The following is a 12,823-nucleotide window of genomic DNA, read 5'->3' as shown; positions in this document are numbered from 1 at the left end:
ATGACCCCTGCTGAGCCCCGCTGATACATGTGGAACCGTCACACCTGGGCCACACCTGGGCGGTGGTCAATTCACTCCTGCCTTTTGCTTTCTCACCCTTTGTCCTTGAGATTTAGGCTGGTCTTCTCAGATTTCTCCCTAATTAATTCAGGTCACGTAGTCGGTCTTTTGTTACCCAAGTCACAAGCCAGGTAGTCAGGAGCCAGGGTTTCCCACTGTGCTTCCCAGATATTTTCTACCTGGGGAACTTGGGTATATAAGTGGTGAATAAAGCTACAGGAGTCTCTCTCTCTCTCTTCCTCTCCTGGCTTGACACGAATAACCTGTGTGTGTGTGTTTCTTTAATCCCACAGGCTTTCGCCCGATTCTTAGTACCATGTCGGTGCAGGCGCCGACACCTTACAGCTGGGTTTCATGGAGGCATTTCCTCAAATGAGGCTCCTTTCTCTGTGAGAACCTCAGATTCTGTCAACTTGACATATAAAACTAACCAGTGCAAAGATTTAAAAGAAGAAACACAAAAATTCCCTTTAAAAATTGCAAGAAAACACAAGCAAACAGGTGAAGGAATTGAACAAAACCATCCAGGATTTAAAAATGGAAATAGAAACAGTAAAGAAATCACAAAGGGGGTAATCCTAGAGATAAAAAACCTAGGAGAGAGATAAGGAGTCATAGATGTAAGCATCACCAACAGAAAATATGAGATAGAAGAGAGGATCTCAGAGGTAGAAGATATCATAGAAAACATTGACACAACCATCAAAGAAAATGCAAAAAGCAAAAAGCTCCTGCCCAAAACATTCAGGAAATCCAAGACACAATGAGAAGATCAAATCTGAGTATAATAAGTGTAGAGGAGAGTGAAGAGTCCCAGCTGAAAGGGGCAGTAATATCTTCAACAAAATAATAGAACAAAACTTCCCTAAAAAAAGAAAGGGATGCTCATGTACATACAAGTAGCCTTGGGAACTCCAAATGGATTGGACCAGAAAAGAAATTTTTCCCTTCACATAATAGTCAAAATACCATATGCGCAAGACAAGGAAAGAATATTAAAAGCAGTAAGGGAAAATGTAGAATAACACAAAAAGGTATATACCTATCAGAATTATACCACACTTCTCAACAAAGATTATGAAAGCTAGAATACCCTGGGCAAATGTCATACAGACCCTAAAATGCCAGCCCAAGCTTCTATATCCAGCAAAATTCTCAATTACCATAGAAGGAGAAACCAAGGTATTCCATAACTAAAACAAATTGACACATATATTTCCAAAAATCCAACCCTACAAAGGATAATAGATGGAAATATCCAACAAAAAGAGAAACTACAGCCTAGAAAAAGCAAGAAAAGTAATCTTCTTTAAACAAACCTCCAAAAAGATAGCTACACAAACAAAATTTTATCTCAAACAACAGAAATGATAGGAAGCAACAATCACTGTTCCTTAATATCTCTTGACATCAATGGACTCAATTCTGCAATAAAAAGACATAGACTAACAGACTGGCTATGTCAACAAGACCTAGCATTTTGCAGCATACAGGAAATACACCTCAGTGACAAAGACAGATACTACTTCAGAGTCAAAGGCTGGAAAACATATGCAAGCAAATGGTCACAAGAAACAAGCTGGAGTAGCCATTCTAATATCGAATACAATTGACTTTCAACCAAAAGTTATCCAAAAAGAAAAGGAAAGATACTGCATACTTATCAAACTAAAAGTCTACCAAGATGAACCTTCAATTCTGAACATCTATGCTCCAAATGCAAGGGTATCCACATTAATAAAAGCAACTTGACTAAAACTCAAATCACACATTGCACCACACATAATAATAGAAGGAGACATTAACACCCCACTCCAACAATGGACAGATCATGGAAACAGAAAATAAACAGACACAGGTAAACGAACAGAAGTAATGAACCAAAAGGATTTAACATATATTGATAGAACATTTAATTCTGAAACCTTCTTCTCAGCATATCATGGTACCTCCCCCAAAATTGACCAATAATTGGACACAAAACAGGCTTCAACAGATACAAGGAGATGGACATATTCCCATGCATCCTATCAGATCAACACAGACTAATTCTGTCCTTCAATAACAACAAAAACCAAAAAGGCCACATAAACATGGAAGCTGCACAACACTTTACTCGATGATAACTTGGTCAAGGAAGAAATGAAGAAATTAGAGACTTTTTAAAAGAATTTAATTAAAATGAAGACACAACATGCCCAAACTTATGGGACACAATGAATGCAGTGTTAAGAGGAAAAGTCATAGCTCTGAGTACCGCAAAAAAAAAAAAAAAAAAAAAAAAAAAAAAAAAAAAAAAAAAACCCTTGAGAGAGCATAAACTAGCAGCGTGAAAGCACACCTGAAAGCTCTAGAACAAAAAGAATCAAATACACCCAAGAGGATTAGACAGCATGAAATAATCTAACTCAGGGTTGAAATCAACCAAATAGAAACAAAAAGAACTATATAAGGAATCAACAAAACCAGGAGCTGGTTCTTTGGGAAAATCAACAAGGTAGGTAAACCTTAGCCAGAATAAACATAGGGCACAGAGACTGCATACAACTTAACAAAATCAAAAATGAACAGGGAGATATAACAACAGAAATTGTGGAATTTCAAAAAAAAAACCATCATATCCTACTGCAAAAGTCTATGCCTATCAAAACTGGAAAATCTAGAGAAAATGGACAATTTTCTAGATAGATAGGAGGTACCAAAGTTAAAGCAGGATCAGATAAACCAACTAAACAGTCCAATATTCCTAAAGAAATAAAAGTAGACATTAAAATCTCCTCCCCAAAACAAAGCCCAGGACCAGATGGGTTTAGTGCAGAGTTCTATCAGACCTTTAAAGAAGACCTACTAACAATACTCTTCAAACTGTTCCACAAAATAGATACAAAAGGAACATTACATAATTCATTCTTTGAAGCCACGATTATGCTTATATGTAAAGGACAAAGACCGTACAAAGAACGAGAACTTCATACCAATTTCTCTTATGAATATCAAGGCAAAAATACTCAATAAATTTCTGGCAAACCAAACCAGAGAACACATCAAGAAGATTATTCACCATTATCAAATAGGCTTTATCTCAGGGATGCAGGAATGGATCAATGAATGGAAATTCATTGACGTAATCCTCTATATAAAGAAACAAACAAAAACAAAAAAGAAAACCCACGATTATCTCATGAGATGCTCAGAGAAATTTTGACAACATTCAACATGCCTTCATGATGAACATCTTGGAAAGATCAGGGATTCAAGGCCCATACTTAAACATAGTAAAACCAATATACAGCAAACCAGGAACCAATATCAAACTAAAAGGAGAGAAACTTGAAGCAATCCCATTAAAATCAGGGACTAGAGAAGGCTACCCATTGTCTTCAAATCTATTCGATATAGTATTTGAAGTGCCAGCCAGAGCCATTAGACAATAAAAGGAGGCTAAATGTAAACAAGTTGGAAAGGAGCAAGTAAAAATATTACTATTTGCAGATGATATGTTAGTATAATTAAGTGACCCTAAGGGCTGGAGAGATGGCTTAGTGGTTAAGAGCACTGACTGCTCTGCCAGAGGTCCTGAGTTCAAATCCCAGCAACCACATGGTGGCTCACAACCATCTGTAATGAGATCTGATGCCTTCTTCTGGTGTCTAAAGACAGCTACAGTGTACTTATATATAATAAATAAATCTTTTTTAAAAAATGACCCTAAAGTTCCACCAGAGAATAATTAAGCCTGATAAACAACTTAAGCAACTCGGCTGGGTATAAAATTAACTCAAAAAAATCAGTATCCCTCCTCTACACAAAGGCTGAAAAAGAAATGAGGAAGACAATACCCTTTGCAAAAGTCACAAAAAAAAACCATAAAATAACTTGGTGTAACTCTATGCAAGCAAGTGAAAGATTTGTATAACAAGAACTTTAAGTCTCCAAAGAAAAATAACAAAGAAGATATCAGAAAATGCAAATATCTTGCATGCTCATGGATTAGCAGGATTAATATAGGGAAAATAGCCTTCTTGCCATAAGCAATCTACAGATTCTATGTAGTCCCCATCAAAATTTCAACTTACTTCTTTATAGAGTTAGAAGGAACAATTTGCAATTTCATTCTTATCTACTAGTACTTAGCTCAAGTCCAAGTGGATCAAAGACCCCATATAAAACCAGATACACTGAAACTAATAAAAGAAGAAGAGGCATAAAACCTTGAACACATGCGCACAAGGGAAATTTTCCTGAACAGTACACCAATGGCTTATGCTCTAAGACCAAGAATCAACAAATGGGACCTCAGAAAATCCCAAACCTTCTGTAAGGCACAGGACACAATCAATATGAAAATTGGCATCCAAAGAACTTGGAAAACATCTTTACCAAACCTACACTGATAGAGGTATAATATCCAATATATACAAAGAACTCAAGAAGTTAGACACCAGAGAACCAAATAACCCTATTAAAATGGGGTACAGAACTGAACAAAAAGTTCTCAACTGAGGAATCTTGAAAGGTTGAGAAGCACCTAAAGAAATGTTCAACATATTTAGGCATCAGTGAAATGCAAATCAAAACAACCCTAAGGTTATACCTAACACCAGTCAAAATGGCTAAGGCAAAAAACTCAGGTAACAGCAGATGCAGGTGAAGATGTAGAGAAAGAGGAACACTCCTCCATTATTGGTGGGATTGCATGCTGTGGAAATCAGTCTGGTGATTCCTCACAAAATTGGACAGAGGAAATAACTAAGGACCCAGCTATAACACTCCCGAAAATGTACCCAAAAGATGTTCCCACATATAACAAGGACACACGCTCTACTATGTTCATAGCAGTCTTATTTACAATAGCCAGAAGCTGGAAAGATCCCAGATGTCCTTCAACAGAGAAATGGATAAAGAAAATGTGGTACATTTATACAATGGAGTACTACTTAGCTATTAAAATCAATGAATTCATGAAATTCTTAGGCAAATGGATAGTGCTAGAAAATATCCTAAGTGAGGTAACATAATCACAAAAGGACACAGATGATATGCACTCACTGATAAGTGGATATTAGTCCCAAAACTTGGAATACCAACATACAATTCATAAGCCACATGAAGCTGTAGGAAAAGGATGACCAAAGTGTGGATGCTTCAGTCCTTCTTACAAGGGGGAAGAAAATACACATAGGAGGAAATACAGAAACAAAGTGTGGGGCAGAGACTGAAGGAAATGCCATCCAGAGAGTGCCACACCTGAGGATCCATCCCACATACAGACACTATTGTGGATTCCAAGAAATCAGGCTGACAAGAGCCTGATAAAGGCTTTGCAAGAGCCTGACAAACACAGAGAAGGATGCTTTCAGCCAACCATTAGAATGAGAACTAGGTCCCTAATGAATGAGTTTGAGAAAGGACAGAAGTTGCTGGAGAGGTTTGCAACCACATAGGAAGAACAATAGTATCAATCAACTAGATTCCCCTGAGCCCCCATGGGCTAAACCACCAATCAAAGAGTGCACATGGAGCAAACAATTGCACCAGCTGCATATAGAGAAGAAGATGTCCTTGTTGTGTATCAATGGGAGAAGAGGCCCTTGTTCCTGTAAAGGCTCAATTCCTCAGTGTAGGAGAATGTCTGGGTGGATAGGAGGGAATGAATGTCTGGGTGATTGGGGTAGCAACCTCATAGAAGTAGGAAGAGTAGGGATGTTATAGGGGGTTTCTGGAGGGAAACTGGGAAATGGGATAACATTTGAAATGGAAATATGAAAAAATCCAAGAAAAGAAAGAAAAGAGCAAAAAGAGTGTTTGTAATGATGTGCACTGGTGGGTAAGGGAAGATACACAGACATGAGGATCACAACAATGTGTCTAAAGAACATACACCATAAAGAATTCGCACATGGGCCAGTGAGCATGAAAGCTTGACCTTGAGTCACTACTCACAATCTCCATAAAGGTAGTGAGAGAACCAACTCTTCAAAACGGTCCTCTGGTGCACATAAGGATGTAACAATTTTAGTATTTTCCTGTAAAATTCCATTAAAATATTATCACTTAAAATGAAAAGTATGGGATGAAAATATTTTAGTTATTTAGACCATGTGATGATACTATTAAGTATTAGAGTTAAGAAAATATATTAAATGCACAATCAATAATTCATATTAGAGAACTCAGAGCTGTGAGAATTGTTGAAAATATTTCTACAAGATAAATTTCTAAAATAAAAATTCTAGAGTTTGATTCACTAAGTTAATCATTTTTCCAGATAAATAACCTGAGCATTCTACATACTCATATGTATGAGTATAGTATTGTCATAGCAATAACTTCTTAAGTAAGAGTTTTATTGCATTAGTCCCTCTTAATGTGACGTGTTTCTCTAACATGCATGCCCTCTTAAAGTTCCTGTCTCAAAATAAGGAGGAGGAAATTTTTTCCAAAGTAAAGATAATGTACAATAATTTTCTGGACACACATAATGTCTTTGGATCTTGGGATGATCCTAGGAAAATCACAGTGATTTGAAACCACAGGCTTTTCCATTTGTACCCCAGTTCATAAATAAATGCATAGGCCTTAAGCTTGATTTTGTTTCCCGACTGGCTCAACACTTATATAACCCATTTAAATTATTCTATGTCTGCCACAAGACTAGTTACATTTATTCAATGTCATCCTTCTGACTTCCTCAGAGTCCAGGTGGTAAATCTTCCCCTCCGACTAAATTCCAGGGTCCCTATCTCTCACTACCAGAACTCCTACCTCTTATTTCCTGCCTTCTGCTAATAGGACTTCAGCTTTTATTGACAGGTGATGCTTTCACTCACTACACAAGGGATTCTCTCTACAATAAAGTGGCAATACAGGTTCATGAGACTCCAATTTCCATGCAGTATGCTGTCCCCATGAGGTATATCACAATTTACTGGATTATATTCAGGGTCCATACCCATCACTGAATAAACAAATATTTATTATTCTGCCACTCATTGACCCCAAAAACTTGATTATGCGCTTGTCAGAGAAAATAAACACAAAAGGGCTGATGGTGGCATAGCTATGGGACACAATAATGTGCAAAGAGTAGAACATTGACCCATCCTTGAACTTTGTCCTTGATTGGAAGATAACAATATCTAAAATGTAAAGAACCACAAAGAAGCTCATAAGCAACAGGATGGTCCTGGTGGCCCTTTGCTGTGGGGATGATTTTGAAGAAAGGCTGGTGCTGTGAAGATGCTGGACCTGCTTCTTGTGTCTCCATAGGAGAGTCACCATGTACCCACTGAACAGAGCCATGAGACTGATAAGAAAGGCTTCCCTTGTGACCATCACTAAGGAAAACATGGTTGTTCTGGAGTAACTCATGGGTAGAATTGAGCAGGACTGAGTAACATACATAAAATGATCTGAGGTTAAATTGGAGGTAGCAATGATCAATACAAAGAGGTGACTGCTAAAGAGCATATAGAGAACACAGAGGGAAAAAAAGGCACATGAGATGTGATGGGGAGATTTATGTTTAAATTTTGTTAAACAGGAGCTTCTAGGACTGAGAGTGAAGGTCCAAAGGATATGCAGTAGACAGGCAGCACAAAGGTTGAAACCCCTCAAAAGTCTGTGAAAATAGATAATGGACCTGCATGTGGTAGAATCCCATATCCCCTGAGACATAAACATGTCCGCAGCTATGAGTCCCATAGTTACAAGCAGCATTAGTTGGGTTAAGGATAAGAAAGCAATGCACAGATCAATGGGCTTAGACCTGTTCTCTTCAAAGAACATGCAGAGGTGGGCAAAAAACAGGACACTGTTAGCTGAGATCCCAACACTCACTTCAGAGAACAGGGTGATTTTTATGTTAGTGTCAGAGGGGAGTATGTTGACTTTATTCATTGTATGTCGGTTTGAAGCAAATACCAAAAACCTGAGAAGAAAAGGGAGAACAAAATATTACAAAATCATTACAAAAATCATTAGAAAATACAGCCTTGTTCACAAATGCCAACCTACACTGAGCTGGCAATAAGATGTCACTTACCCGATTCTATTTCACCAAGGTCAGATCCAGCTCACAATACCTCAAAGCCATCTTCACTGTCTCCACTGTCTTAATGCTTTCCCATAAAGGCTGAATTGTCTGTACTATTGTGAGGCAGCTACCTCAGAATATAAACTTTCTTGTACATTAAACATTTCCATGAATTCTAAGAATAAATTCCCTCTCCAGTACCATGGGTTTGGTTCATTCTGGGGCAAGAGCTGCATCTCATTTTGTTGTCAGACACAAAATAGATTTACATATCTGGTGAGTTTGAATGGAGAAGATTGAATGAGATTAGAAATATTCCCTGCTAGCAGGCTGGGCGCCCATGTGTTCCAGTGCACAGGGTCATTTTATTTCAGTGTCTGCTTTATTCTGCTGCTTTACCACCATGACTAATATTCATTCTCTCTCTCTCTCTCTCTCTCTCTCTCTCTCTCTCTCTCTCTCTCTCTCTCTCTCTCTCTCTCTCTGTTTCCCTACCACACACTTCCCTGCTCTCTTGTATCTTCACTATCTTTGCTCACTCTTTCTCACACACCTTTTCTCTGTTTAGCACTGGCTGTCCTAGAACCCATTCTGTATAGCAGGCTGTCCTCTGACTCAGAGATCTGACAGCCTCTACCTCCTAAGTGGTTAGATTAAAGACATGTGCCAATACTGCCCGGCCAGCCAAAATATTGTTAATAAATCTGCAGAAGAATTGGTTACCAATTTGGATTTTGAATCAAATTCTACCCATTACTGTTTCCTAACAGTGTGACCTTAAACACTCAGAGATCCAGTCACCTCCCGTAGAATATATGGACAGTCAGTCCTGTACCTGTGTCAGAGAATCCTAGGTGTGAAAGAGCACTCTGTATACATACCCACCAAATCTGGAACTATTTCTGGCACAGAATGATCTCTATATCCATGTCAGCTGCTGGTTTTCTCATGCAGTGCTGTGTCATCTGGCCTTGGAGAGACAATTCCGTTCTCAAAATGACTAATCAGTTCTTTCGCTGCCTGAAGATGAAAAGACAAAATTGACCAGTACAGTAGAATGGTTCAGTCCTGTTCTCTTTCCAAACAGTTTCAAATCCTGGGTTTTCTCCAAATTCTTTTTTTTTTTATTAACTTGAGTATTTCTTATATACATTTCGAACGTTATTCCCTTTCCCGGTTTACGGGCAAACATCACCCTCCCCCCTCCCCTTCCTTATGGGTGTTCCCCTCCCAACCCTCCCCCCATTGCCGCCCTCCCCCCATAGACTAGTTCACTGGGGGTTCAGTCTTAGCAGGACCCAGGGATTCCCCTTCCACTGGTGCTCTTACTAGGATATGCATTGCTACCTATGAGGTCAGAGTCTAGGGTCAGTCCATGTATAGTCTTTGGGTAGTGGCTTAGTCCCTGGAAACTCTGGTTGCTTGACATTGTTGTACTTTTGGGGTCTCGAGCCCCTTCAAGCTCTTCCAGTTCTTTCTCTGATTCCTTCAACAGGGGACCTATTCTCAGTTCAGTGGTTTGCTGCTGGCATTCACCTCTGTATTTGCTGTATTCTGGCTGTGTCTCTCAGGAGAGATCTACATCCGGCTCCTGTCGGTCTGCACTTCTTTGCTTCATCCATCTTGTCCAATTGGGTGGCTGTATATGTATGGGCCACATGTGGGGCAGGCTCTGAATGGGTGTTCCTTCAGTCTCTGTTTTAATCTTTGCCTCTCCCTTCCCTGCCAAGGGTATTCTTTTTCCTCATTTAAAGAAGGAGTGAAGCATTCACATTTTGATCATCCGTCTTGAGTTTCGTTTGTTCTAGGGATCTAGGGTAATTCAAGCATTTGGGCTAATAGCCACTTATCAATGAGTGCATACCATGTATGTCTTTCTGTGATTGGGTTAGCTCACTCAGGATGATATTTTCCAGTTCCAACCATTTGCCTACGAATTTCATAAACTCGTTGTTTTTGATAGCTAAGTAATATTCCATTGTGTAGATGTACCACATTTTCTGTATCCATTCCTCTGTTGAAAGGCATCTGGGTTCTTTCCAGCTTCTGGCTATTATAAATAAGGCTGCGATAAACATAGTGGAGCACGTGTCTCTTTTATATGTTGAGGCATCTTTTGGGTATATGCCCAAGAGAGGTATAGCTGGATCTTCAGGCAGTTCAATGTCCAATTTTCTGAGGAACCTCCAGACTGATTTCCAGAATGGTTTTACCAGTCTGCAATCCCACCAACAATGGAGGAGTGTTCCTCTTTCTCCACATCCTCGCCAGCATCTGCTGTCACCTGAGTTTTTGATCTTAGCCATTCTCACTGGTGTGAGGTGAAATCTCAGGGTTGTTTTGATTTTCATTTCCCTTATGACTAAAGATGTTGAACATTTCTTTAGGTGTTTCTCAGCCATTCGGCATTCCTCAGCTGTGAATTCTTTGTTTAGCTCTGAACCCCATTTTTTAATATGGTTATTTGTTTCCCTGCGGTCTAACTTCTTGAGTTCTTTGTATATTTTGGATATAAGGCCTCTATCTGTTGTAGGATTGGTAAAGATCTTTTCCCAATCTGTTGGTTGCCGTTTTGTCCTAACCACAGTGTCCTTTGCCTTACAGAAGCTTTGCAGTTTTATGAGATCCCATTTGTCGATTCTTGATCTTAGAGCGTAAGCCATTGGTGTTTTGTTCAGGAAATTTTTTCCAGTGCCCATGTGTTCCAGATGCTTCCCTAGTTTTTCTTCTATTAGTTTGAGTGTGTCTGGTTTGATGTGGAGGTCCTTGATCCACTTGGACTTAAGCTTTGTACAGGGTGATAAGCATGGATCGATCTGCATTCTTCTACATGTTGACCTCCAGTTGAACCAGCACCATTTGCTGAAAATGCTTTTTTCCATTGGATGGTTTTGGCTCCTTTGTCAAAAATCAAGTGACCATAGGTGTGTGGGTTCATTTCTGGGTCTTCAATTCTATTCCATTGGTCTATCTGTCTGTCTCTGTACCAATACCATGCAGTTTTTATCACTATTGCTCTGTAATACTGCTTGAGTTCAGGGATAGTGATTCCCCCTGAAGTCCTTTTATTGTTGAGGATAGCTTTAGCTATCCTGGGTTTTTTGTTATTCCAGATGAATTTGCAAATTGTTCTGTGTAACTCTTTGAAGAATTGGATTGGTATTTTGATGGGGATTGCATTGAATCTGTAGATTGCTTTTGGTAAAATGGCCATTTTTACTATATTAATCCTGCCAATCCATGAGCATGGGAGATCTTTCCATCTTCTGAGGTCTTCTTCAATTTCTTTCCTCAGTGTCTTGAAGTTCTTATTGTACAGATCTTTTACTTGCTTGGTTAAAGTCACACCGAGGTACTTTATATTATTTGGGTCTATTATGAAGGGTGTCGTTTCCCTAATTTCTTTCTCGGCTTGTTTCTCTTTTGTATAGAGGAAGGCAACTGATTTATTTGAGTTAATTTTATACCCAGCCACTTTGCTGAAGTTGTTTATCAGCTTTAGTCGTTCTCTGGTGGAACTTTTGGGATCACTTAAATATACTATCATGTCATCTGCAAATAGTGATATTTTGACCTCTTCTTTTCCGATCTGTATCCCCTTGATCTCCTTTTGTTGTCTGATTGCTCTGGCTAGAACTTCAAGAACTATATTGAATAAGTAGGGAGAGAGTGGGCAGCCTTGTCTAGTCCCTGATTTTAGTGGGATTGCTTCAAGTTTCTCTCCATTTAGTTTAATGTTAGCAACTGGTTTGCTGTATATGGCTTTTACTATGTTTAGGTATGGGCCTTGAATTCCTATTCTTTCCAGGACTTTTATCATGAAGGGGTGTTGAGTTTTGTCAAATGCTTTCTCAGCATCTAATGAAATGATCATGTGGTTCTGTTCTTTCAGTTTGTTTATATAATGGATCACGTTGATGGTTTTCCATCTATTAAACCATCCCTGCATGCCTGGGATGAAGCCTACTTGATCATGGTGGATGATTGTTTTGATGTGCTCTTGAATTCGGTTTGCCAGAATTTTATTGAGTATTTTTGCGTCGATATTCATAAGGGAAATTGGTCTGAAGTTCTCTTTCTTTGTTGTGTCTTTGTGTGATTTAGGTATAAGAGTAATTGTGGCTTCGTAGAAGGAATTCGGTAGTGCTCCATCTGTTTCAATTTTGTGGAATAGTTTGGATAATATTGGTATGAGGTCTTCTATGAAGGTTTGATAGAATTCTGCACTAAACCCGTCTGGACCTGGGCTCTTTTTGGTTGGGAGACCTTTAATGACTGCTTCTATTTCCTTAGGAGTTATGGGGTTGCTTAACTGGTTTATCTGTTCCTGATTTAACTTCGATACCTGGTATCTGTCTAGGAAATTGTCCATTTCCTGAAGATTTTCAAATTTTGTTGAATATAGGTTTTTATAGTAAGATCTGATGATTTTTTGAATTTCCTCCGAATCTGTAGTTATGTCTCCCTTTTCATTTCTGATTTTGTTAATTTGGACGGACTCTCTGTGTCCTCTCGTTAGTCTGGCTAAGGGTTTATCTATCTTGTTGATTTTCTCAAAGAACCAACTTTTGGTTCTGTTGATTCTTTCTATGGTCCTTTTTGTTTCTACTTGGTTGATTTCAGCTCTGAGTTTGATTATTTCCTGCCTTCTCCTCCTCCTGGGTGTATTTGCTTCTTTTTGTTCTAGAGCTTTTAGGTGTGCTGTCAAGCTGCTGACATATGCTCTTT

At 38.8% G+C, this 12,823-nt stretch overlaps 2 protein-coding genes across 2 annotated transcripts in view; one reads left to right on the top strand and one right to left on the bottom strand.

Moving 5' to 3' along the window:
- The window catches only part of Vom1r99 (vomeronasal 1 receptor 99), a 120,078-nt gene that overhangs the window by 89,517 nt on the left and 17,738 nt on the right, over positions 1–12,823 (top strand). The window lies entirely within an intron of this gene.
- Vom1r96 (vomeronasal 1 receptor 96) lies at positions 7,000–7,983 on the bottom strand. Its single transcript, XM_087659846.1, has one exon. The coding sequence runs from the start codon at positions 7,957–7,959 to the stop codon at positions 7,000–7,002; it is 960 nt and encodes a 319-aa protein (XP_087515972.1). The 5' UTR covers positions 7,960–7,983.

The sequence above is a fragment of the Rattus norvegicus genome, chromosome 4, assembly GCF_021556685.1.
Source record: "Rattus norvegicus strain SHRSP/BbbUtx chromosome 4, alternate assembly SHRSP_T2T, whole genome shotgun sequence".
Taxonomy (NCBI): Eukaryota; Metazoa; Chordata; class Mammalia; order Rodentia; family Muridae; genus Rattus; species Rattus norvegicus.
Note: the sequence above shows the minus strand (reverse complement) of the source record. Positions and strands in the feature narration are given on the sequence as shown.